Source organism: Camelus ferus, chromosome 21, assembly GCF_009834535.1.
Source record: "Camelus ferus isolate YT-003-E chromosome 21, BCGSAC_Cfer_1.0, whole genome shotgun sequence".
Taxonomy (NCBI): domain Eukaryota; kingdom Metazoa; phylum Chordata; class Mammalia; order Artiodactyla; family Camelidae; genus Camelus; species Camelus ferus.
This window is the reverse complement of record NC_045716.1, coordinates 1,577,734-1,604,726: the sequence shown is the minus strand read 5'-3', so window position 1 is coordinate 1,604,726 and position 26,993 is coordinate 1,577,734. Positions and strand designations below refer to the sequence as shown.

General features: G+C 53.6%; 1 protein-coding gene across 1 annotated transcript; it reads right to left on the bottom strand.

Annotated features, from left to right (window-relative positions):
- Positions 1–441: 441 nt before the first annotated feature.
- Positions 442–25,876, bottom strand: NCF2 (neutrophil cytosolic factor 2). The gene is made up of 15 exons (XM_032463560.1): positions 25,370–25,876; positions 23,514–23,596; positions 16,947–17,055; positions 12,809–12,943; positions 11,835–11,942; positions 11,492–11,551; positions 10,091–10,134; positions 8,476–8,617; positions 8,190–8,258; positions 7,060–7,135; positions 5,251–5,276; positions 4,681–4,832; positions 4,442–4,553; positions 1,633–1,810; positions 442–893 (listed from the first exon to the last, which is right to left on the bottom strand). The coding sequence occupies exons 1-15, from the start codon at positions 25,541–25,543 to the stop codon at positions 787–789; spliced, it is 1,575 nt and encodes a 524-aa protein (XP_032319451.1). The 5' UTR covers positions 25,544–25,876; the 3' UTR covers positions 442–786.
- Positions 25,877–26,993: the final 1,117 nt, after the last annotated feature.

The window sequence follows — 26,993 nt, the reverse complement described above, 5'->3', positions numbered from 1 at the left end:
GAATCTTTCACCCAAGGTAACCCTGAAAAACCAGGCAGTTGGGGTAAATGATAATCCAAAATAAAGCCGTAGCAATCTATTATGTACATCGGTATAGTACGTATTATAAACGTCATCTGACAGGATGGTGCACTTACCTGTCAGTGGCGTGGATTCAGTATTGAGACCTGAACAAATGTCCCTCCCTGAGGAGGCATGAGGGCCTGGGATTCTAGTATTTTACTTCTCTGTGGGGTTAACAGCTATATTCCGGGGGAACCTAACCCAGTGTAGGTTCTGTTTAAGCACTGAGGATTTTAACTTAAAAAAAAAAAAATTGTGTGTGTGTGCGCGCGCCTTCTGAATCACCCCTAAAATTCCCTCAGGCCCTGGGAGTCTGGGACAGTGATGGTGCAGGAGTAGGGGTACTTACACTTAGGTCTGGGGCCTGCACTCGGCGTGTCTTGTTTTTGTAAATTTTTTATTGAGGCATCACATACAGAGAAATGTACCAATTATCAGGGTACAACTCGGTGAATTTTCACGAACTGCACCCATCTGGTAGCCAGCACTCAGAGCAGGAAGCAGATTAGCAGCACCCCAGGGGCTCCCTGATGCCCTTCCAGACGCTTCCAGCCACCACCCCTCCCTCCCCCCAGGGGAATCTCACGTCATTGTCTGATGGGTCAAATGTTAGCCGGGAGAAGTAGGCGAGCTAACACCTCAACACGGTGATGTCTGTGCAGTATGCTGCAGAGCCGTGCTGGGTCTTGCACGTGGTGGTGCTTCCTTTTCTTGTGAAACCTCCTAGACTCGCCTAGGACTGCTTTCCAAGTCTGCGCGTTCTTCAACGAAAGCTCTGGGGAAGATGCCAACCTTCCCTTTGCACTCCCCTTCCAGCCATTCTTCATTCACTGATAAAAGGAAAAGTATACATTGATTTCAAATCCCGTATATAGGACAGTGACCTCATCTGGATCGTTTACCAGATCTTTTGCCAGACCTTCTCCACCGCCAATTGTGCCACAGGGAAAAGTCAGCATTGGGAAGTGATCGGAGGTAAGAGCGAACATAGGATTTAGCCATCTTATTACTGGTTTTTGTCTTAGATGTGATATCGGAGGAGTGAAATGCAGAAGGATTAGACTTTTCAAAAAGTTACTAGAGAAGCACTAAATTAGAAACTTCCACTTACTTCAGGTTTTAATGTGTTTAATACCTAATAGGAAAGTCACCAGAGACAGCAATTCTGAATAGTTCCTTTTTAAGGCAAAATTTATCCCCTTCCCTCATCTTCAAAAAGTTCATCAATTCAAAGAACAATCATTTGCAGACACACCATAGACTTGGTGCAAAGGCAAAATGATTCCAGCCACCTTCCAATTCATTAACTCTGGGAATGAGAACCCATGGCTTCTAAAACATAGCCATCTTTAATAATCACACTGTGATGTAAGTCTGGCATGTGTCGCTTCCCTGCCCGTGAGAACAGCAGACGGCAAGGCTGACCGCTCAGGCGCGCTCCCTCCAGCTGAAAGCTGGGAAGGAGGCCGAAACCACTGGCTAAGTGTGTAGCTTCCTGATGTTTTCTCTCTGCCCTTGAATTTCTTTTCTGCTGACAAGCAGTTCCTACAGTCCGGGAGTAGCACTCACCCGTTGCTATCACCAGGATCACGTCCCCTTCCAGAAACTCCAGGTCTTCCGGGTGCGTAGCCTCGTAACTGAAGAGTGCTACCACCTGGCTCCCTCCCTTGAGCTGGGGCTCGGATGTCTGGTTATTCGCATCAGATTTTTCACTTTCTTCGGGTTCATCTGGAACGCCCTGGTCACCCTGAAATAGTAAAGGGACTGTTAGCTTTCCTAATGTCTGCAGTGATCACTGAACTAAAGGAATCGGTCAGCGAGACGTCAGTGTAGCACAAGAGGTGTAAGCTCAGAAAGGCAGGTTTGTGGTCCGTGCCTAGCATAGACCTGGCACGTTCTTCATGGACTCCGACTGGCCGGGTGAGTGAAACCAAAGGTCTGCAGGACCAGAGACGGTCTTCAAACCTTCCTGAAACCTCAACAGTAATCCTGAGAAAGGTAGAATAGTTCCGACTGCTACTTCTGAAAAGATGGAGAAACAAGCTGAGTCACAAGTAAGTGACAAAATGATATATACACACGTGTGTGTGTGTGTTTAAACTTGGCTCATGATGTGTTCCTGCACTGAGCTGAGTAGATACTTCATAAATTTAAGCTCACTTCCCTTCTCTTCTAGTCAGGGAATGAGAACTTCCTTGCACCGTCCAAGACTAAGCAATAAGATGAGAAAAGATAGTCCACAGTGGCCTCTGAGGCTGGACTGAGTTCTAAAATGACCGTGTTGGGGGCTTGGGGAGGCTTAGCTGCATACAGCCACTAAACAGATTGAAGCGCTCTTCAAAGGACAAAAAGTAACAGTACTTGAAAACAAAAGTAAAAAGTTTCTTCAAAAAGGAAAATAAAAGCAAACAAACAAAACTTTTCAGTGAAGGAATTCACATTTAGAGCAGAACTCCTTCTAAGCAGAATCCTTTCAAGACAGAACTGAAGGGATGAGTCCAAAGACAGACAATTGGAAAACCTAAAGGTGACCTTCCAGACTTGCAAGGGGCCCCTTGCACTGGCACTCACCCGTGGGCTTCTGGGCCGGACACACTGGGGAGTCTCAGTTCGGGGGGCTCTCTGCTCTTGACTTTCCCCAACGCAGATGAGCACGAAGTTTGCTGAGTGGGGTTTACTGCAGGGCCATCCTCTTTAATCCTTCCCCTCCCACTCTTTTTTTTTTTTTTTTTTCATCAGACATCTGTCTCTGAGTGAGACTCTACCAAAGAGACCCTCCCCTCACTGAGCAGAAGCCATCAATCCAAAGCAAAACCTCCATATTTCCTCCCCTGCTCACAGCATCACCCCGGCACAGCAGGGCACAGGGCCTTCCTGGATCTGACCCCCTGCCTTTCCCACCTTGTCTCCCACCACTGTCCCCACTGCGCCCGGGAACCCTAAGCGCCCTCTCCCACTGTGCAGACTCCCTGGTGCTCCCTCTGTCCGCTCCATCTGTGTACTGCACCCATCCTAATCTCCTCCACCTGGCTAACGCTAGGGACCATTTTAAGGCTAAGTTTCAAGACAATTTCAGCATCATTTTCTCTAAGAAGACTACTGACTTGTCCCACTTCCCTCCAGCATTTCTGGGTGAGATACCCTCCCAAGTGCTTACATAACACAGCGAGTCACGTGTGCATCACCGTCGGTTTACGTAATAACACGTGGCTTTGTAATCTGTCCTCATCTTCCTAAGAAGGACCTACATCTTACTAGTTTTTCTATCTCCAGCGCCTATCTAGAGAGCAGTAAGTACCCACCAAGTGTTTGCAGAAGAATAAATGTTACCAAACGCTGGGAACAGCTCAAATGTACACCAGCAGGTGGATGAAAAAGCAAACTGTGGTATCCACACAGCAGAATACCATTTAGCATTCAGAAGAAATGGACTATTAAAACACAAAAGAATACCTATACTGTGCGATCCACTTGTATGAGGTTACAAAAAAGGCAAACAAAAAAGCATGTTGACAGAAGGCAGGTGACAGTTTCCAAGGGCCATTGTTGGGGGAGGGAATCAACATCTTCAACAAAAGGAAATGGCAACTTTTCCTTTGGAAACTAAGGGACAAAGTCCAAGAGTGTTCGTCGGTAGCTACGACTCCCAGCCTTTACCTTCGCTCTGGCTCCCTGTGTTCTTACAGGGGAGCCAGTGAACTCTTTGCCGGACACCAGGGCCCTTAGACAACCTGCCCTTCCCCTCTCAGAGAAGCGAGGTGTCCCGTACAGGTGGGCTCTGTGCAGCCTTGGCCAGGCTGCCCTCCCTTTGCCTTGCTACCTCAGTTATAAACTAGGCCAAAAATATCTCCCTCGTAGAGCCGTGGGAATTGTAGGAATACTATCCAGAGTGCACTTGGCACAGGCTTAGGCCCATAGGAAGTTCTCGGTGGAGGCTTGCAATGAGTAGGAGGTTATTATCCAAGTCATCTCTTTGTGAAACCAATGCTCACTGTTTTCTTTCCCTCCCAAGTGTTCCTCCCCATGGAAACTTAAGGTGCAGAATGGCTGCGAGCTCAGCCTCAAGCTGTGACTTCACCCCACCTTGCCTGACGGCGACAGGCCTGGAAACAATGGGGTGTGGCAGCAGATGGAAGGGACTCGAGGCTTTCTGTGGGCGCCTGGGCTGCTCTCCTCTTGTGGGAGCCCCTCTCCCGGCTGCAGCCCAGGTGAGGATGCAGACGGAAGGCAGACGGAGCTGCGGCTCGTTACCCACCGTATCCCCAACACAAGCATAGTGCCAGGCACACAGAAGGTCCTTGGTAGGTGCTGGACTGTTCCTGAGGAAGTGACCCAGTAGAAAGGTGGCGTTAGAGGCCCTTGGGCTCACTGCACTCACCACTGTGTTCTCACACCACAAAGTCAGGCAGTAGTTTTTCACTTGGTCCCAGGCATCCTTCATGCCATCTTCCGAAAGGGGCACCAGCTCACTGCTGTCCCGAGGCCGATAGCTGGGGAGAGATGATGGGTAAGAACCAAGTCAGAGAACGTCGGTGCCGGACCATCCTCCTCTTCCGCCTTCCAGGCCAGCCCCGGGTTCCCATCTGTACCCCCACCTGCTCCGCGCACGGCACTCACCTCAGCTTAGTGTGTTCCGGCAGGAGCTCCAGCTTCTTGGCTACCATGGCCCGGACCTGGCTGTAGGGAAGCCCAAGCTGGGTCTCCATGACCACCGTGTACTTGTAGTGCACCTTGAGCATGTAGGCCATGGGGACGCTGACCTTGACCTCCTGCAGGGGGAGGGGGCAAAGGCGATACATGAGTGTCTGAGGCCTCCTCCGAGCAACACGTGGTCTCACCAGGAATTCTCTGTGGCAGGAAGAGGCCGAGAAGTACCTGGATTTATAGCTACGTGAGAGGGCCTTCGGAACTCCGTCCTCCAGCCCAACTCTTGCTTGGAAAAGAATTCCTGCTGGGTGAGATCCGGCCCCCCAGCCATGGACCAGTAGGCAACGTGTGCATGGAGGAGAGAGAGGTTGTCGAGGAGGGGCCCTGGCCCATGGACAGTGTGCATGTGTGTGTGTGTGGTGGCAGCTTTGGGGACTCCTTCTATAACCCAGGGACACATGCCCACGGACATGCTTAGGTACGCAGCCCAAGTGCTTCCCCTTGCTACCATTTGAAATAGTGCAAGAAAAACAATGTTACCTTGGGCTCTCCTTTTTCTTTCTGACCTAAATGGAGAAGGTAAGGAATTAGACCAAAGAAGGTGATGAATAAACACCCTTGCCCGCCCCTGCCACACACAGGCTGAAACCTCTTGGCACAGCGCCCCCTGCTTCTCACCCTTTAGCCTCTGGAGCGATCATTCACCTTCACAAGTGGGGGGGGGGGGAGAAACCCCTCTGCAGAAAGGTGACGGGCAGAGCCGCGAACAGACAAAGGAACCCAGTCTCTGCTTCTAGAGACCACACAGGTAGTCACCAAAGGACCATCACATCCTCCCCAACCCATGGGGGTCGGGAGGGGGCCCAAGGGTCAGTGAACAGCAGAGCCTCAGGCGTGCCATGTACCATGCGAGATTCCCAAAGGTGGGTTAAACCAGTGGGCTTCGGAGACACAAAAAAGAGGGGGTTTGCAATGAGCCAGGGGACCACAGAAGGAGTAGTAGGAACACTTCATTTTCACTTTGTCCTTTACTTTTGGTATGTTTTCTAATGTGCGTAATACGTTAATATAGCAGTCTACATATATAGAACTTAGATAAGAGAAGTGTGTGTAAAGGCGTTCACCACGGGGGTGGGGTGCGTGATCATAAAGCCCGCACTGACTCAAACCCAGCTGATCATTAGAATCACGTGGGAAGTTTTTTCTAGAAATACCCAATTCTAGTCTTAAAAATACAAAATCAAAGGCCTAGGAATCTATATCCTTAAAAATGTCCCTAGGTTAATTAATATATGATCCTTGATGGACCCCTAGACAGAAAAGACAAAAACAGGAAAGCTCTCAAGGACATTTTGGGGGACAACTAGAGAAATGTGAATATGAAACATACAATCTATGTATTAAGGTTAAATGTCCTAAATATAACAATTGTACTGTTCTTGTGGAGAGGAAGGTCCTTGTTCTTAGGAGACACATGCCAAAGTGTGGGCTGAAGGGTCATGAGTCTGTAACTTACTTTTAAATGGTTCAGCCATTTGGAAAAAAATGTTTATATCAGTCAGGGGAGCCAGGCAAGTAGCTGGTGCAAAATGTTAACGACTAGCGAATCTAGGTGAGAGGTAGTCTGGGGTTTACTGTACTAGACTTTCAACTTTTCTGTAGGTTTGGTATCTTCCAAGTAAAAATAGGGGTGGGGAGCATCCCAAGTGATTCTGATGATCAGGTGGGCGTGGCAATCACCAATCTAGGGTCTGGACAAACCACCTATTCAATGCACCTCTACCGAGCACTTACACGCAGAATCCGCTTAACCTGCGTTCATGACAAAGAGCCCGTGACTCCCCAGGGCAGCCCTCTCCGCACATCCGCAGAGTCTCCTTTTCACGCCTGCCCCTTGGCTCTCTGTCCATCCTTCAGGGCTCTGGGGAGCAGTTTCCTTCCCAGCTGGAGCTCCTGAGCAGTTTGGAAAGAGCCACTCCATCCACCTCTGAGGTAAACGTGTGCAATGACTTCAACCTTTCCTCCTGGGACATGGTTTCAGTCCCTCCTGACTGAGAGGGTTTGGTGATTGCTTGAGTTGGGTTGGGACACTCACTGCCCCCAGAGACCAGCTACATTCACCCAAGCCCAGGAGTGCTGTGGAGCAGGGAGGGAGAAAGGGCTCCTATTTCCCGTGTTGTGGGAGGCTGGTCCAGGAGACGGGGGCTCTGGGCTGCGCGGTCCTGAGCTGAGTGGCATGCTGGGAGGAGAAAGCAGAATTTCCTGGAAGGCTGGGGGAGCAGCTCTGTCAGGAAGCAGCCCGGAGAACTCCGGCACCCAGGGCTAGGAGGGTGCTCCAAGGACACTGACCTGGTGACAGCTGGGGTCTTCCAGGAGCACTGGAACTGGGAGGAGCTGGGATATCTGGCTCCAGGGAGGCTTCCTCCTGGAGGGGACAGGAAGAGACGGTGAGAACCTTCATTCAGACAAAGTTCTCAGGCCGGGGTACGAGTCGGGGGTGGGAATAGCCAGATGCAAACGACTTCCTAGACGCTGCAGTAGTGGTGATATTTGGGGGAGACTGAACAAAGTGTTGGCTAAATGGGAGGAAGGGTTGGCCTGGTGAAAACAAATCACAGCAGAAATGAGAATCCTAACCCCCAGCTCAGAGGCCCTTGCGGCCTAATCACCCCTTCCAGCCACACTGGAAACCCGCGGAGCTGGGGCGGGGCCCTGAGCTGTTGGCTCAGCGCACCCTCTCACCCCACATCTCCCCTTCAAAGGAAAAATTCCCCTTCTCATTTGCATGACATTTAAAACTTTTCAAATTGACACAACATTGTAAAATGATTATAAATCAATAAAAAAAAAAGTTTAAAAAAATAAACAAAAATAAAAGTCCTGGAAAAAAAACCCAAACTTTTCAGGTCATCTGAACAGAGTGATTCTGACCTGGGAGGGCCAAGCCCGTTGAGGACAACCAGTTGCAGAGTCTAGAGCGAGACGGGGTCCCCTGGCCATCCGACATCTGCCTGGCAGCTCAGACCCAACCAAGACCACCCCCAGGCCTGGCAGCAGGGCCAGAAGCAGTGGCTGCCAAGGCCGACTCTGACTCTGCTCTGCTCTAAAGAGACATTTTGGTTTCTTAAATGTATTTCACCAGCCAACACATTGACTATCCTTTCAGGTGAAGAAGATATTTCTGGGAAGACCTAACCATCGTGTGCCATGGCTCTGGTGGCGTCACCACTGACCAGGAGGAGTCGCAGAGCTGGGGGGCCCAGCAGGTCCTGCTGATGCCTCCACTCAGCTCATCTGGGTTTTCCCTCCATCCCCAAGTCCAGCTCTGGGCAGCTGGTGCCAGTGCAGGGCAGGCTCGGGGCCAGTGAGTCCTCGGTCCCTCTTTCACACTGCTTTCCCCACCTCCGCCGAGAGGTCTGTCAGTGGTGGGGGTTTGGGGATGGGGGGGGGGGTCGGGTCAGACCCAGACACTACGTTACCTGGGGCTGCTGCTGAGAATGGATCCGCAGCTCAACAGGTTCGAGGTAGTTGCAGGGAACGAGCCCCTTCTGCAGGGCAGCATCGCCGAGTCAGAAAGGCGGAAATAAAGACGTGTTTATCAGCGCCCACACCGCAGGAGAACCCAGGGCCGTGGGGAGGGACGGGTGGGCAGATGGAAGCGGGCGGCGGGCCTGCGAGTGAGGTAGCAGACGCCGCTCCTCCAGGGCTCTGCCGCGTGCTGCCAGGATCCTGAGCCCCAAGCCCCACCCCCGGTCCTCCGAATACCTGCCCGTTGAACATGACCGTGGCCCAGTTATCACTGCCCTTCTTCAAGACAAAGACGATGTTCCCCGGCATGACCTGGAGCTCCTCTGGCGTCTCGGGCACAAACCCAAACAGCACACGGTGGGCTTCCCCTTCCAGAGCCCTGCAGCCGGGGAGGCGGGTCGACACAAGGTCCCGCCCACCGTCTAGGCTGGACAGCATCCCGCCCGTGGACTGCATCCCGTCCCACGGCGCTGTGGACAGGCAGCAATGGACTGGGAGCCGGGAGACCGCTCCAGGCACCTTCTAACTCCACCTCTGACTGCCCAGGTGACCCTGAGCAGGGAGCCTGCCTGCCTCCCGGGAGGACTGGGTAGGGAACCGCACGTGAACAGGCCGCGGGGCGACAGTGGAAGGATCATACCACCGCCACACTAGATAACGGGCCTTGCCACCCGTGCCCGCCCTCCCTTGCGGGGGCTGGCCGGCGCCCGGTTCTGGGTGGGGCGGGAGAGGATGAGAGGCACAAGGCGGAAGGTGGGCGGGAGCCAGCTGGGTGGGAAAGACGACGCCTGGAGGAGGGGGAGGAGAAATCCCCTGGAGCCAGCGTGGGAGGGGACACACAGCCGGAGGGACGGGCTGTGAGGCGTGGGGGGAGGGCTGTGTGGCGAGGCTCTGAGGCCCCCCTGCCTGCTTATGCAATGTCATTTCCCCTCCCCGGCTCCTCCAGACCAGCTCTGCTCCCGGGCGTCCCATCTGTGCCACCTCGGAAAGTGTGACCGAGGCCGCCCCTCACTCACTCTGGCCTTGCTGGGTCCCCGCCCCCACCCCCCCCCCAGCTCTACCATTTTCCCCACAACCTTTCCTTTTGTTTCCCAACATTGTGCCCATTCACCTCCAGGGCACAGCTTCCTCCAGCCCAGGAGAGTTTCGGAGTGAGCAAATCCGAATCCAACCCCCTCACTTTCACAGTTGCTCTGGGACTTTCTCCACTTCTTTTTTTTTTTTTTTTTTTTAACAATCTTCTCTGTTGAGTGGGGAGGCTGGGCTTGCTTCCTCACTTAGAGATAACTCTTAAGAAAGCTGTGGGTTATGTCATCCTTGGCTCCTCATCTTATAGAAGAATGACTTCTTTTTCTCCAGTCCTTCCTTTTACTTCTTCCGAAACCATGTGCAATGGGGAATGAAAGATGCCCACCCAGGAAAGGACATGCCATTCCGGCCTCCTCCTCTGCTCACCCGACTCCCCAGAGCCTGGCCTCCTGGGCCTCCGAGGGGCTGCGGCCCATTCAGAGCCCTCCGCCCTGAGGTCAGCGTGCTGGCCCCTGGGGATGCTCCGCGAAAACACCGCGCACTCCAGCAACCACCCCTCCCCGCCTGGGGCCTGTGCACGTTGACATGGGGACACAGGGACACCAGGCGACTGTAGCCAGGACCCCATGGCCTGCCCCGCCACCGGCCAGGCTCCGTCCCCTCCATCACTCCATTCTAACCTGTGGCGTTAGAGCAGAAGTGGCTGACAGGCTAGGCTGAATTCCACAAGGTTTGGACCCTGACCCCAGCTTCACGCCCTTTATTGCCATCAGTCCAGGCTTGGAGCTTGGATATTTGGCATTTCGGTCTGAATCTAACTTACCTGAAGATCTCTGGGGTTTTGGGCCTGGGTGGAGGCTCAGCTGCCTATTGCATATTCAGGAGAAATGAAGACGTCAGGACAACAGGGAAGGATGGGGAGAGAGAACAGACGGTTAATGGTAATTTAAGCCTTCTCTCAGACCAGAAAATCAAAGAATGCATTTCTGGCTCGATCAGAACCCCGTCTAGGGAGAGGGCGCAGTGTTCCCTGACTAAACACTGGAGAACAACCCCTCCCACCAGCTCCCGGGTGCAGGTTGCACCAGCACAGCCATTCATCCTGGGCCAGACCCGGTTTCTGGAACGTTTAGCTCTCCCAGTGCCACATGGCATCACAAGGGTGCGTTTGACCTTGAGCTCTGTCCCCGTCCCAGGACAGTCTCCCAAAGCTCTGCCCTGTAGTGCACGTCTGCTCCGTCACCCGACGCTCATGGGCACTTAAAAATCAACCCAGGATCCACGGACCAGGCAAGACCCTCCTTTCTAGGTGTGCTCCTTGTTCTCCACTGAGTGCCATGGAGCCCCGCTACCTGGGCCTCTCCCCTTTCTTGGAGTCCCCTGGCTGCCCTGAAAGTCACAGGAGTCCCATAGGGCTTTCTTCAACTTTATGATGAAGAGAGAGATCGAAGAACCTTGACTCCCTTGCTCTCCTCCTTTGCTCATCTTTCCCTCCAGAGCCCCAGTGTCAGTCACATCCAGGCCAACAGGCTGACCCTGGAAGGCGGTCAGCGCTGCTCTCAGAGTGACCGGGTGTGTGCACACTGGACTGTAGGTGCCACGCTCAGAAAATCCTCCCACTGCTAGTGGGGACCGACGCTCCTGCCCATCACGGCTCTGTGGCAACAGAGCTCGGAATCTTCTCAGCCTGTCCTACCCTCCTCCCTTCATAAGGAAGCTCTGCCTTCACATTCCCAGACCCATCGTTCCCCAGTCCATCTGGAACCGTGTCTCCGAGCCCAGCCTGGGCGGAAAGATGGTTCACTCCGGGCACCCTGCCTGTGTTGTGCACGCAGGCAGGTGGAGGGAGCCCGTGGGAGTCCCCTACCAGCCCCTGTGTCCCATGTCTGAGAAGAGGCACTGTGAAAAAGCCTTCCACAGCTTGTGCTTCAATTTCCTGCAAGTTCTCTTGGTACCTAGAGAAGTGAAGACTGCTGGCATTCTGGGGAAAGCAGAAGGGCTGGTCCCTGAGGCTTGAGGTTAAGTCTAAAACTGCCTTGTTCCCCTACCCGGTCATGGAACCCGTGACCAGGAATGGCCAGGCCGTGCCCCTCGGCAGCACTGAGAACCCAGGTGAAGGCGCCCTGAGAACAAGGCAGCTCAGCACAGACATCCTCCCCAGCCGGCTGTTTCAGAGAGAGGGTCTGGAGACCCAGGTCCGTGGGGAAGGACAGGACTGCCTCACCTGTGGCTGCAGGGGGGCAAACCCCGAGAAACTGTCTTGGTCCACGACAGACGCCACGACCTGAAATCGAGGACGGAAGGTGTGAGGGCGCAGCCGGCACTGTTCCCCGTCCTTCTGCTGGTTTCCCTGAGCCCCTCCTTCCTCACACCCTGGATCCACTTCTCGCGGGCGCCTGGTTCCTGAAGTGGCCAGTGGCCGAGGACAGGACTGCTGACCCTCTGGGTCAGAAGCTGCTGCCATCCCAGGGTAGAACCACGAGGCCGGTGCCCTCTTCCAAGGGTTCCTCCCACCCTGCTCTGTGTGGCCACGGGGGACCCGGAGGAAGCTGAGAGACCTCACTCACCGTGGCCTTGCCTAGGTAGTCCTTCTTGACCAGCTGAGCCACTTGCCTCTCATTTGGCCGAAACAACCTGCCCACGGGGATCACCACCGGCTCATACAGCTTCTGTTTCTGTAACACAGAGAACACGATTTTCTTACCTGTAAGATGAGGGGAGTGATGCTTGTCCTGTCTCCCTCACTGAACAGGTGCAAGGATCTGTTGAGATAACCTCCCAAGCATGCTTTTTCGCAACATGTCAGGATGAGATTTCTTACTATTTCAGGGTGTCTAAGGTGGGAACAGCTGGGCTCACTAGCACCTTACTTGGAGAGGCTATCAGGACCCCTGTGGGTGTCATTTGCCCAGCTCCTTCTTTTCCTGGGGGAGCCACCGCTCTCCCACTCTGCGTGGCTCGGGCAGGGCCGTCCCTCATGGCATAGGAGGCACCACAGCCACAAGAGTGGCCCAGGACCCAAGCCAGGCCCACGGCAGCGCTCTCCTGGGACTGGCAGACCACGGCCATGGACACTCGTGTGCAGGCTGAGTGGAGCCCCCTTGTTGCCAGTGTTTTAGAAATCTGATTTAGAACCAGCTTCATCCCCAAATGTGCCCAAACAATGGATAAGTTTCACCATTTGTTCATATAATCAATGCATTTTTGCTGACAGCCATCACAGGCCTGGCACGGTGCCAGGCTGCGAGGACCCGGCGAGCAGTGAGCAGGCAGAAACAGCCTCTGCCTGGGGCTCGGCCCCTGTCCCCAGCCTCCCTCGGGGGGACCTTATCCAGGGCTCCGCTGGCCTGGGCTCCAGGCCTCAGCATCTCCGACTTCCAGACTCAGGATCCTGCACAGAATCATATACCCCCAAGATCAGTGTTACCTGGAGCTCAGAGGAGATGAAAGCACCTCGTTTATGGTTTCCCAGTCCACGTGTGCACTGAACCAAGTACACACCCACTCAAGTCCTCACCACCGGCTCCACCAGTGTGCTCACCCAGACGCTTTCCATGGCTTTGTCGATTTTGGAATGCCTCGGCTCAGACTTCATGCTCACAGCCAGCGCCAAATGTTCTTCGGCCTTTTTCCATTCCTCCTTCTTGGCGTACATGAAAGCAATATTATACAACACCTAGAAAGGCACAGGCCACACCGAGAACTTGAGGCTGCTCCAAGTCTAGGGACCAGGCAGGGAAGAGCTGCATGTCTGCGCTTGGAACGCTGCCTGGTGGCATGTTTCCCTTTCCCAGCTCTCCCGGGAGCAGCTGAAGCAGAACGCCATCAATCCTGCTACTGAGTTAGGCCTAGCGCAAGGATGCTGTGAAGAAACTTCACGTAACACACAAATCCTAAATCGTGTGCATTCTCTCAACGACCAAGTAGGTCGGGGGGAGGACAAGAGCTACTGTGTTGTTTTAGTACCGAGAACAGCGATCTGCTCAAGGCCCCTTGAAGAGTTGGGAGTAACATACATGCGTGTGGCCTCCCAGACCAGCTCCGGCCACTGAGCCCAGGCTGGGATACTGGACAGGCACTGGACAGGTGGAGGAGGGGGGTCCCAGATGCGTCGTCCTGCCCCAGCACCGACAGAACCCTGTCCAGAACACGGGAATGACAAGACTGTGTGATGTAGCCACATGGGCATGGGGAACATCTGTGGGCAAAAGTCCCCTGGAGCTGGAGAGAGACTTGGCATAAACCCAGGGCAACACTTCAGCTGGGGTGGCTGAAAATCAAGATGGCAACCGACAGGTAGGGTTTACTTTGTTTCCTTTTAATGGCAGAGCAGCAAGTTCTTAGGGCTCCCCGCATGAGGCCTGGGGGATGAGCTCCCAGGAGCCGCTGCCGGCCTTCCATGGGTGAGAGTGGCAGGATTCATGGTCTGACGTCCAGGGGCGGGGTGCGGGCAGCGCTGCAGGGCCTCAGAGGGGAAACACAGCTGGTTGACTGAGGCCCCACTGGAGAAGGGGACAGCTGGCCTTCCAAGCTGGAACACGTGCGGCCGTGCAGTGGAGGTACCCCCGGGCTGTTTCCTAGTGTGTGGCCCCAGGTTTTTTATAAAACGGTGATAATAACATTTCCTGCCTCCAGATGGTTGTAAAGAACAAATAATTCACCTAAAGCCCCGAGTTCAGCTGCTCGGCACCCAGCGGGTGCTGTACGGACAGTCACCACTGTGAGCCCTGTCGTCTGCCGAACTATCTTGGGACTGGCTGGGAGGCTCGGCAAGGAGGTCTTGTCTGCCCTTTGAGGGAGAGCCACGCTGCCCGCGTGCTCTGGGGAAGATCACAGGGTTGAGTTTGCAGACTCAGGCCATCTGGGGATTCCCTGTGTTTGTAATCACAAGGCTAACGCTGTGAAGAACTTCGGGCTCCTGGAGCCTGGTGCTGCCTGTCAGAGGCAGTGTCCTTGTCCTTGTCCTGACCATCCTCATTATCATCACCAACCCCATTTACTGACCAGCTATAGGACCAGGCACCCGTCTGCGTGATCTGCAAGCCTCACAACCGCTGACCGGGGCGGGAGCCCCACTTCTGTGGGCCCACAGTCCTCCCATAGCACCACTCTTGCCCCACCTTGTCCCACATGCCCGTGAGCTTCTGGCTGCCGACACCTCGTCCTGCGGACCCCTGGACGTCTGTTGCCTGACACTAGTAGGCGTCAGAAAGGTGCGCAAAAACGAGTTAGTTTATTAATGAATGGCTATGAGGTTAAGTGCTCAGCTTTGCTTTATAGATGATGGCTCGGCAGTGGCACGTAACTTTCCGAGGTTTATACAACCAGTAAGTGTCGGGTGGGGATTTGATCCCTATCTCTCCGATCCCAAGGACCTTGCTTTCAGTGGTAGCCAGCTGCAAGGTGATCCTCCCCTCCTGGTGCTCACCCTCCAGGGTAGTCCCACCCAATCCAAGGGAGCTGCCCTGGTAGCCAATAGAATATTATGGAAATGAGGGGGTGTGGCATATAAAGACACCGATGCTCCATTTTTACCTTCTCTCGGATCATTACTTTCTCTGGGGGAAGCCAGCCACCAGGTCATGACGGCCTCAGGCAGCCTTATGGAGAGGTTCATGTGGCAAAGAACTGAGGCCTCCTGCCAACAAGGAACACTCCCTTGCCAGGCACATGTGTCGCCCTAGAAGCAGAGCCTCCAGCCCCAGCCAAGCTTTCCGATGGCAGCAGCCCCGCTGACACCTTGACTGCAACCTCATGGAAGCCTCCGAGCCAGGCCACCCAGCCAAGCTAGGGTTTCTGACCCCAGAAACTGCGATCATAAACAGTATTATTTTAAGTCACTGTGTTTTAGAGCAGTTTGGTGTTCAGCCACAGGTAAGTAATGACACTTCTCCTCTGTTCCAGTCTGTCACTCACAGTGTGACTTGGTTCAGGGTCTCATCCAGATAAAAAGAACAGTTTATCAAGGCGCGTGTGGATGGGCAGCAGGATGGGTTTTCCCATAGAGCTGGCGGCTGGCACTGGGCAGGCAGCAAGCCCAGGGGCAGAGACCTAGGCTCCCTTCCTAGGCTGTTTCTGAGCCTCAGTGAAGCTGTTGCCTTTTGCATACGTGCTTGGCTGGCCCAGCCCACCCCGACCATGTGTGCAGAGAGAAAGGAGAACTCAAAGCCGTTTGAAACTTCCTGTTTGCTTCTCAGCCACTTTCTCTTAAGAACGTTTCTAGCAACAGGTTTTCATGAGTCCATGATTGGAAAAGCCTGAGACTCTTTTCCAAAAGGATGGTGCAATTTCTCTGCACGCTGGTGGGCAGGGAGGCGTGGCATGATGAGTAGCCAGGTGACTGGAGTGTCCCATGTGGTGGACGGGACCCTGAAAAGTCCAGCCTCAGTTGCAGAGAGGCCCAGAGGGCATTTCCTGCCCCCTGAGTCATTTAAACTCCAGCTACAGCGGGAGCACTCCTCCTATGGATTTCTGCTTTCGTGCCCCTCTTCTAGGGTCCTTTCTCTAGAGCCACGTGGTCCCTCAACCCTTTAATCTGAGTGATTCTCTCTTAGGGGAAACTGGCAATGTCTAGCGACACGGGGGTGGGGTGCTACCGCCATCTAGTGGGTGGAGGCCAGGGATGCTGTTCAACACCCTACAATGCCCAGGACAGCCCCCTGCAACGAAGAATTATCCGGTCTAACGTAACAACAGGGCCGCGGTTGTTCCAGAGGCTGTACCCTGGAAGCTGGCCAAATGCCAGCCAATTCCCCCCAAAAAGCTTCATTTCCCTCGCCTGGGGGAACTGAGGAAGGGGCTATCCTGCCACAGAGCTGTATGGGGACATGTGTCCCAGTGGCCCAGGCAGCTGCGGACTCTATTATTAGCCCTGAGTGACCCTGGGAACGCGTGGCTTCTCTTGCCTGAGAAACTAAAGCCGGGGACTTTTTTCCAACAATTCTTCTAAATAAAGCTCTATGCTATTTGCAGGGATTTTAGGTTTAAAGCTACTGGTGCATAACTGGGGCTTAGAAGGGGAGTGAGGCGGGTTGGCTGGACAAGGTCCATGAACCTGTCAAGTCCAAGCAGCCGTGCTGCCTCCTTTCGGGCAGACGGAGCGTGCGTCATCCTTCTAGGGACACCTTTCCTAACTGTGTGCTCCGAGTCTTTCGTCGAGCCGGGGGGGACGGACTGGCACTCAATTATCCTCACTCTGTGTTTGGGCGTCAGCCCAGGACACGAGGCCAGACCATTCATCACAAAGAGCGTGAGCTCAGGAACTGAGCAAGGTCATGGCAGGTTCTGCACGGAGAGGGAGCCCCTGATTCTGGGTTTGCTAGTGTGATGCTGAGAAACAGCCTCTCAACCCAAATTGTGCAAATCATTCTGAATGCTTCCACAGGCCAACACACTCGGGCTCAGCCAAGCCATTCCAAACAGAGCCCAGCAAACTCGTTTCCGCAGGGTCCTTCGAGCCTCATGTTAATAAAACACACACACGCAGGGAATGAAGACTCCATCAGGAGCCTGAAATGATAGACCTGCGTCTTTTCTTAAGGGAAGATCTGAGTCCCAAGGCTGGGGAGACGAAACGCCTTTTCTAGGCCCCTGGAGGCGTCAACAGATCGCTGTGCATTGGAAGTGCCGGTGCCCCCTCGGCCGCCGGCCGCCCCCCTGGGCCAGGCCCTGCCCCTCACCTCACAGGCGAACAGCTTGAACTGCAGCCCCAGGATCTTGTAGTCTATCAGCTGGTTCCCCCGAAGCTGAGTCAAGGCCTCTTTAAGATCTGTAATAGCAGAATCATACCTGTGGGAAAGAAACCAGTTCAGGGCTCGGAGGAATAAAGGAAGAACAGAATGTGCGTCTGCTTCCCTCTGTCCGTCCGCCTCACTGGGACAAGGGAGCCTTTCCAATTCCCTCCTTTTTTTTTTTAAACTGAAGCATCGTCGATTTACAACCTTGTGTTCATGTCTGGTATACAGCTTGGTGATTCAGCTACACACACACACACGTATATATTCTTTTTCATATTTTCATTATAGGTTACTACAAGGTGTTGAATATAGTTCCCTGGGCTGTACACTTCTATGTGGGATCTGAAAAAATGACACAGATGAACTTATTTATAAAACAGAAACAGACTCACAGACATAGGAAACACACTGATGGTTCCCAGGTGGGGGAAAGGGGTGGGAAGGGGTAAATGGGGGAGCTCAGGGTTTGCAGAGACAAACTACTGTACATGAAATAGATAAACAGCAAGGTCCAGTCACTTCTGACCTGCTCTGGTTTTCCGCCAGCCCTGAGCCCTGTGCTCTGCGGAACTCGGTGTGAATGGGGCCCCCTGGGGTCACGCATCCGGGCAGCCCCCGCCAGCCTCCCGGCCTCAGGCGGTCACGGGTGCTTTCATCTCTGTGGACTGACTGCACCAGCTCCCGCTTTTCTGACGCCCCCTTGTCACTTCCCAAAAGAGCCTCTCTCTCTCCCGAGAGCTTCTGAGCAGGGCAGCCCCTGCCGGCCAGCCCCGGTGTCCCTCGGAGCCGAGTCAGAGCACGGCTCATGCCTCACTCCCCACCCTCAGGCCAGGCCAGCCTGACGCTCATGCCTCACTCCCCACCCTCAGGCCAGGCCAGCCTGACGCGGCTCCAAGGAGCCTCCTCACAGTCGCTGATGTCACCTTCCTGCCAAGAGCTTCTGCTTTGGCTTCTTTTGAGCCCAACTTAACTCTTGGTTTTGTGGCCTTTGTAGTCTCCTGTCCCCTCCCTCCTCCTCCACACACTTTGGGAAAAAGAGAATAGAAACCACCACTCAAGCCAGATGGCATTTCGCCACTGCCCCTGGCACTGCCCTTCTGTTTCCTTGGGTTGGCGTGGTGCTGACTGGCTCAAGATGCATCAGGGCTGCTGCTACTGGATTCACGCAGAGAATGGGGCTGACCACATCGATAGTGCCCACGGGGGTGTGGGCAGGACCTGGACCAGCCTGCTTGGCCTGCCCCTGACCTCCCCAGAGGCCCTGGTCGGGGGGAGACATTCCTGGGTGGCAGGGGGTGGTAGCAGCCAAAATCAAGCTACCCCCACCCCTGCCCCAACCCCTGGCCTGGCAAGAACAAATGTGACTATCTGGTTGTGGCTCCTGCCGGGCAACTGAGCTGTAAAGTCCCTGGGCCACTGTCTGGCCCCAGGCGGTCACGTGTGGCTTCTCTTGGAGGCAAGCCTGAAATGTGGACACGGGCTGGTGGGGACCCTCGAGAGGCGGTGGGGTATAATGACGGCACCCCAGGGACTGGGACCAGATCCATCAGCCCAGCCTCTGACCAGGAGACCCTGGCAAATTCCTTCCCTGGCCACAGCTTCCAGACTGATGTTATAAGGAGAGTGTTGTGCACAAGTGGCCAACAAATTCAAGGAGCACAGAACACTAGGGGCTTGCTGCAACGTGGCCCTGGATCTGATTTCTGAAGTCAAAACTACATGGACTTGCGTCTTGGCTCTGCCACTTGCTATCTAGTGACAAAGGGCACTTTTCATTTCTCTAAGTCTGTTTTTTCATCTTTAGAATTAGAGACTAACAAGAGAACAAAGCATTCAGGTGCTCAGAATGGCGCCTGGCACACCCAGTGATTCACTAACATATATACATATTTTTTCAGCTCTAAATCTTTGGCAACTAAATGCATAGACCAGTCTTTTAATTCGTGCTTACTTAACACTGGATGCTGTATTAGCTATCACTGGGAGATAAAAATACCCAGATGTGGAAGCTGGAGTGCTGATCTCAGGGAAGCTTGGAGCCAACCAGGAGGGCGGACTGGACGAGAGGTCCCACGCTGGCTGGGGGAGAAGCTGGACTTTCTGTCATCGTTTGGTTGGAAGACACCCACACACACAGTGGCTGTGGGAGTAACGGGAGGGGACGGCCTGGGTCTGACACAGGAGGGAGGCTTCCTCTAACGTGCCTTTATTGGCCAGGATGACTGTAAAACCCATCAAAACACGCAAGCTATTCCTTACAAAGTGAGAGGCATTTGCAGTGGTTTACACGTCTTTGCAGGCGTTCCTTTGAAGGGGCGGAGGATAAGCGCCCCCGTTCCTTCTTTCTAAGCTGGAGGATGGGGAGCCTGGCTGTGACTCACTAAGCCAAGAGTAAGGGGACAGGCGGAGATGCAGGCGTCCCGCTTCGTGGGCAGACGCGATATCCACCGTGTTCTGCTGCCTGTTTGTGACAGAGAAGGTCCTCAGAGGGCACGCATGAGGCGTCATCAGCAGTAACCTGCGGCGTGCCTGCCTCCCTGGTGAGCTGTACCCCCGCCTGCGTCCACTTGGTGTTGCGTGAGCCCAGCCACTCCACCTCCGAAGTCCGCCCATCAAGATGGCTAAAGATCTGGCCCAGTGGGAGGGGGAAAGAACTGACATGTTATTAAAGGGTTTGCTTTGTGTTAAAAACAGGGTGGGGGTCCCCCTGCCAGATGTCTGTTTTTAAACGTATCTTTGAAAGCATCGCCCCGACCGCCTGCTGCCGGCCTCTTCTAGCCCCCTTGTTTACCCGGAGCTGCTCCCCTGGGCACCTGGACTGCCGCCCAGCTCTGTTCCCCGCTGCACAGGGTCTGAATAAGCCCCGTATACAAATTCCAGAATAACCTTCAGCCCACGTGCTGGGGGGCAGGCAGCGTGCTCCGGCCTCCCTCCAGCCCTTCTGCAGTTTCCTTCCGTGCCATTTGGAGCCCGCAGTGTCCCCTACGAGGCCAAGGGGTCGGCAGCTTCCCCCTCAGGTTCTGCTGGGCAGGGCCAGAGGGTTTTCCTCACACACACCCCGCCCACACCTGCACGTCACCCCGCCTGGCGCCTTGGCCACCCCAGGACCCGGCCCGGAGCCCCCGCTCCCCGGTGCAGGGCTGGGCTGTGCAGCGGCAAACCCGCCGAAGCGCCTCACCGGCTGAGCCCGAGAGGGCTCATCACGCTCCGTTCTGGACCACTCTCTGGGAAGTCTGCTTAGTAACCACTGACGTTCCGCTTGCTCCGGGGCTGCCACTGCCCGGGGCTCTCTAGAACCCCGCACTCCACACCCTGACATCAGGGGTAATGGGGAGTTTCAGAAAGCTGAAGGGAGCCAGAATGTCAAGCACCTGGGCGCCGGGGGCTGGGGCCGTGCCCCTTCCTGGTTCAAAGACATCAGGGGAAAGGCTTTGCTGCGTTGCTTCCTCCAGCATCTCCTTCCAAAGGGTCTCACCTTATCATCACAGCCCTAGGGTTCAGACGGCCAGGATCTGAAAGGTGAGCTCCTTCCCCTTTTGGAGGAAAGGGCAGGGGTCAGAGAGGTCAGACAGTCGGCCACAGCCACCCCTCTGACACGACCTGCCTGCTCAGAACGACTGACTGCGTCCCGGTGGAACTTTATAATGACAGCAGGGCCAGTGCAGCAACATCTGAAGGTGGGAAAACCAGAAAGGAAGCACCCAACGACGCGCCAAAGCAGGTCCCACCCACCGTGATCTGAAGGAAGGCCTGACCCCCCTCACTGAGAAGCGACTGCTCTTCGGTCCCCAAGGCACTTGTCTAAAAATGCCGCCTCAGCACGTGACCCACTCTGCCTTGCGCCACAGCTACTCATGTTGGCGGCCTGTTTCCCTGTTTTGATGTGGAAGTTCCTTGAAGCAGGGGCTGTATTTCATCCACGTTTGTTTAATTAATTCCAAAGGATTTAACTACCATCCTGGACACTGAAATACGAGTGAGTAAGTGCTCTTTCCTCACGAGCTGCAGAGACAAACCCACAGGCAAGTATGTGTCCCAGAGGAGACAGGGGGCGATTAAAGGAGGCACAGGGAGGCAGTCGCCATAGCTGGCGGGTGAGCGTGCCTGGGGCCAGCCCTGGAGCCTGCGAGCGACGGGCAGGGGCGGAACCAGAGCAGCAGGCAAGGGAAGTTGCCCTTTTTCCTGGAGTGATGGGATCCACTGGAGGGTCTTAAAAGATCACATTTCTTTTTTCAAGAAGATCACTTGGGAATATGGGTGATTTGGAAGTGATTGCAGTGGTCCTGGGGAAAATGAGGTCTACACCAGGGCAGTGCTGGTGGAGAGGGAGAGAAAGGGTGCACTTGGGAGACATTTAAGAGGTCAACTTGACCAGGTTTAGGAAAAGAGATATTCTGGGTTGACCCCAGGTACACACTTAGTAGCCGGCTGGCTACGGTTGGAGGTCAACGCCACAGGAGAGCGTCGGAGCCCCAAGGGCGCACGTATGGTTTTCAGGGGACACTGAACCGCCTGAAATTGCACATAAATGTAGGTACCTGTGTGTGTGTTTCTGGGAAGACAGCCCATATGTTATGCTATGTAACACCCACTGCTATAGTGATAAAAGGGGGAAGAGCCAAGACCTCGATCTTTCTAGGGGGAGAAGGGACACCAGTGCCTATGGACTGAGCAGAAGAGAAGGAGGCGGCTCAGGGCGAGAACAGCGACTCATTTACATTATTTACTCAGTAGATAGTCCTTGAAGTAAAGATAAAATTTGGTAGATTTTTCTCTTAGATTTAACTATTAACCAATCACAGACTAATTGAATCCTGGGTCTTATTCCTGGGTCTAAGATCTTTTTGACTCACTCAAAATAGAAACCTTTTGGATTCTGGGGACAACTGGGCTTTTTCACGTAGAAATTTCTTCTGGGAGCCTTCCCTCTTTGCCATCTCTCTCTCCTCGTTAGAGGCTGTTGGAGCTAATTAAAGGATGGCCTTAGAGATCGTCTTTCGCAACTCAAGATCAGCTGGAGGATTTGTGCTCAGCCCTCTCCAAATATTCTTTACATCTGGAGATTATTGAGGATGGGGGAAGGGGGCACCGAGAAGGATGTTAAGAAGGGAGACTGAAGCATGAAGCCGCCAAAAAGTAAAAGCCAGTCTGTCCTCAAGCCCAGGCTTTCATTCCCCAGACTGCCTGTGTGGTTTTCCTCTGGGGGAGACTTCACTCACTTCTTACTCATTCGGATAATCAGTCGACTGTGTTTGCATCCTGGAAGTCCTCTGAGCTTCTGGTAGTTGCCCCTAGCAACGGCTCAGCACAGCGGCCTTAAAGCCTCTGTTTCTGACTACACCCTAGGGTCAAAGCCTTTCCGGGCTGCAGAGGAGCAGAGCCCAGCCCAGCCCTCCTCAGTGCCTGGACAGCCTCTGCAGCCTCCCCGCGCCCCACCCACGCCCCGCCTCACCTGCTGTGCACGCGCGTGCACGCACGCACGCACGCACCTTATTCCCCATGCCCCGACCATCTTCACTGTTTAGAAATTTCTTCATTAGCCTGAGCTGAATCATCTTCCCTAGAACTTGTTTGCACTGATGGAACAATTTCTGCAAAGGGTCAGTTTGCCCTCCCCTAAAACATTTTACATTGATGCTTAGAATATGTTTTCTTTGTTTTCTGTATGTTTACTGGGGTGTTTGGGGGAGGGGCGTGGGAAGTGAGATTAACTTTCATTTTCTATTTGTCTCTGCTAATTATTTCATGTTGACTGTAAATGCACCAAAAATGCAGAAAGGCTGATAGAAGGAAATGGAAATCCCTGTAATTTCACCGCCGGGAGAGAAATACTGACAACGTTTTGGTCCGTGGCCTTTCAGACTGTTCTTTGGAACAGAAGTGGAATTGTGCTGTACACGCAATGTTGAAATCTGTCTTTTGAAGTTAATATCTATCATGGACTTTTTCCTATGTTAAGATATATGCTGGTTATTTATCTGCACCAGTAAAACCTTGTACATATAATGTTGCCCATTCATATTCTCATTTTGGTGGCTGAATTCTATTTCACTGAATGGATTAAGCCAGGTTTTTGGAAACACATTCTGCAGGAGTGAAGGAAGGTTTGGATGTGGCTTCACGATACTCCTCATTAGGTGACAGCCTGGTGACTCGTAGTGGGGGACACCACGGGTGTTCCCTCGACGGCCACGGTATTTACAGCCAGCACCACCCAGGCTGTGACCCACCAGGGACACGGGCGGGCGGGCCACACCAGGCCTGCGGTGGTTATGTAGGCTGGTCCGGAGCTGTGACCCAACTGGCCCATAGCTGAGTGGTGGGCCTGCCTTCCCTCCCCGAGAGGGCTTCTGCCTCGTGCTGACGGATTGTGTAACTGCCCAGAGAAAGTCCAAGACTTCCCAGCAGAGGCCTGGAGGACACTTCTCAAACCCCACGCCTGGCAGCACCAAGACCCCCTCCGGTTTCCTCCGCGCACTTCCCCAGCTCGCGTGACGCTGGACCACTTACTTCTCCATCCGGAAGTAGAGCATTCCTCGCTGGAAGTAGGCCACTGCCAAGTGCTTGTCTCGGTTGATGCTTCTGGTGAAGGCCTGTGGGGAGAAGAGCCAGGCAGTGAGGCCGCGTGGGATGAACCAGAGAATGAGGCAGGAAGGGTCCCGAGAATGGCTGGTGTCTCAGAGGTGACAGGAGGCTTAGGGGTCAGACACCAGGGCCAGAGCCCCCTGGGCTGTCCCTCCCTAATTTATAGGGTGTTTACAGGTTACCAATCCCCTTGAAGCTTAGTGTTCTCCTCCATAAAATGGGTCTATTCATATCCACCTTTCAAGACAGGATTAAAATAAAAATAATCAAATTTGACAAAAAAAATATTATATACAGTATTTGTTTATTTTGTAAATAACTGTATCATAGAAATGGTATACAATTAAGGTAAAATATATGTGGTCTTATTGCCATTTTGTTCATTGTTTTGAAATACTATACAAGTAAAATAATAACAAATAAGAATGTAAATGAAATGCTGGGAATGAGGACTTAAGCAAGAAACCAAATGAAGGCAGAGAGACTGAGAGGCCAGAGGCAGAAGGACGCAGGGAGAGACCCTGCGTGGAGCCAAGGGGTGAGCAGCCCCGCACAGCCTCGCCCCGGAGCCCTGAGGCCGGACAACAGCCTCTGCTGGCAGAGCTGCGCCCAGGCCGGCTGCTCGGCTTTGCCGGCCTCTGCCCACGACAGCCAGGAATCTCTGGTGCTGTTTGCTGCCCCCCCCACCCCGGGGCAGGCCGCTGAGAGGGGGTGGGCCTGGGGGGCCCTTCTGCCCACTCTGCAGCCTGGGGCGGCCTTGGCAGTCTGTGCGATCTTCCAGCGTCTTCCAAGCAGCTTCTCCCTCCCTCTTTGTCAAGGTAAGGGTGGTTGTAAGAGGAACAAGCCCTTTAAGGGGGCTGGGGAGTCAGTCACCTGTCCACACCGCCTTGCAAACGTGCGCAGTAAAAGGGAAACATAAGAGCTAACGTCTGCACAGGGGTGTGAAGTCACACAGCACTTTAGCAGCTGGTGCCTCACTTAACGCTCATGATGCTGAGAGCCCGACATCTACGCGGCTTCCTGAAGCCCAAAGGTCCTGAGAGAGGCAGAGCTGGAGTCGGATCCTAGAGCGTCTGCTTCCAAATGCCATACCCTTTCCAGCTCACCACAACCAATCTGAGGAAGCGATCACTGACAGGGCTCAACCCCATGCTGGGAAATACGAGAGAAAGAACACCTGAAAAATGCGCTGTGGCGTCCCACAGCGTGCCCTTGGCGGGTTGTCCTGCCACCAGCCCCAGGCTCCTCGCAAGAGGGCGCCAGGGAGCAGATCAGAATTGTCACTTGAGAGGAAACCTGTTTTTCTTAAGTGCCTCCTCTTGGTCTGTTGGGCAGGCAAAACTCACACACAGGAGATTGCTAGAAAGTCAAAGGAGGTGCTTTAAAATCAGGCAGGAAGCAGTGAAATGGAAATCCTGTGGCCAGCAGTTCACAAGTTGAAATAAAAACCCAAAGCGTAACTAGGGGAGTCTTCAGAAAGGTTTTAAAGAATGATTCCAGATGATCTGAATGTGATAGATGGAGCAGATGGAGAAGGAAGGAGAGCAGAACCCACAGCTAGTGGCTCCCAGTCGGGGCTGCAGGTTGGAACCACCCGGGAGCTTTTGAAACCTGAAGCGCCCAGGCCGCTCCCCAGGCCAATTGAATCGGGATCTCTGGGGGTAGGTGGGGCCTGGGCAGTTTCTGTTCTTCTAAAGCTTCTAATATCTCAAGCGCAGCCGGGGCTGAGAACCTCAATCACAAAAGCCGGGGAGTCCTCGGGCAGGGGCACTTCCACTCACCTTCTCCGCCTCAGGCATGTTTTCCAGGATCGTGTGCATGCAGCCAATGTTGAAGCAAATCCTGGAGTGGGGGTCCTGGACTGCAGCAAAGGCGTCCAGGGCTCCTTTCCAGTCCTTCTTGTCAGCTGCTAACACCCCTTCATTCCAGAGGCTGATGGCCTCTGCCAGGGACATGGTCAGGTGCAAACCAGGAGGCTGTGAGCGCTGCCTGGAGACAGAGAGATCAGGAGATGGCGAGCAGGTGTCTCCCCAGCAGGGCTGCCAGCAGCCTTCCCTTTCCTGGCCTGGTGCTCAGAATGGGGCCTCGTCTCCCTTAAGACAACTTCTCAGTGTTGCAAAGGCAGCAGGAAATGTCCCCACCTTTTGGCAACTGACGCATAAACCTACCCTGAGAGAAAGGGAAAGAGAAGGGGAGAGAGAGGGCGAGAGGGGCGGAGTGTGGAGGGGAGAGGAAGTGCATCAGATAGTGCCTGTCATGCATCAGTTCCCCAAAATGCTGCTGCTCTGTCCCCCAGCTCCTCCTCCTCTGTCTTCCCCCATCTGTGGCAGCGCCGTCCCCGCTCAGGGCCACTTCCAGCTCCCTGTCAGATGAGGGTGCTGGATGACAGAATCATGCTTCCCAGTCTTAAATGAATCCCTTGCTCACTTCCTCATCCCTTCATAGACCATCTTGATCTATTTGGTTTGCCCTATTTGAGCTAAAATTGGCAACAAATTTCTGAGACAGGATGGTCTTGGGTGTCCATCTGACCTGAGATACTTTTGTAAACACTTAGGAAGCTCAGAGGGGACTGATTTCCTGCAAAGGAGAAAGTTAGGAGCCAACTATGACAGCGAATTCTGACTTCTCCCATCCTTCCGTGAAAAACTGACAAGACAAGGGGTCTCACTGATGACTTACGTGTTTACTCCACCTAAAACACAGATATACGATTCCTTCCCCTATTGCCCTGGAAGAGTAAAAATCAGTAAAACCTCCCAGGGGAAAAATTGGAAGTGGAGGGTATAACCAATTTGACTTACTAACCTCCTGACTTCTTGTTAATATTAGGTAATGTGCATGCTTCTGGGGGTCAGATACTTAGATGCCAACTCTTGTTCTGTAGCAACTGCAAAGCACTCGTCAGTTATCACCAAGCTTCCCCTAAGAGCCTGGAAATACAACTAAAATGTTCATTCTAAGGGGGGAGGGTATAGCTCAGTGGTAGAGTGCATGCTTAGCATGCATGAGGTCATGGGTTCAACCCCTAGTACCTCTGTTAAATTAAAAAAATAATAAATAAACCTAATTACCTTCCCCCAACAAACAAAACAAAAGAAATTAAAAAATAAAGTGTTCATTCTATAGCACTCATAGGATTGAAGGTGTGGGAATTGAGAAGACCAGCATGTGCCTTTGCACAGACCATGCCCTGCGTTTGGAAGGCCTTCCCACCTCACTTCTTTGCCTGGCGAACTCCTACTCATCCTTTAAGGCCCAGTTAAATGTCACCACCTGTCTGAAATCTAGCTCCACGCTCTAGGTAGCAGGGAGAACTACCCCCTTCTCTGTCCCACTACTTCCCAAGCAAGTTTATTTGTTGGCGTTCTCTTCTCATCTGCCCAAACTCTTACCCCCTTGAGA

What these genes read in the sequence shown, in the direction of transcription:
- NCF2 (XM_032463560.1), bottom strand. Translation starts at nt 25,543, where the DNA reads ATGTCCCTGGCAGAGGCCATCAGCCTCTGGAATGAAGGGGTGTTAGCA. An exon ending in ACATGCCTGAGGCGGAGAAG is followed by an intron (nt 23,597 to 25,369) that starts GTGAGTGGAAGT and finishes TTCTCCCCACAG; the next exon opens with GCCTTCACCAGAAGCATCAA. An exon ending in CCGGAACACACTAAGCTGAG is followed by an intron (nt 4,554 to 4,680) that starts GTGAGTGCCGTG and finishes ATCTCTCCCCAG; the next exon opens with CTATCGGCCTCGGGACAGCA.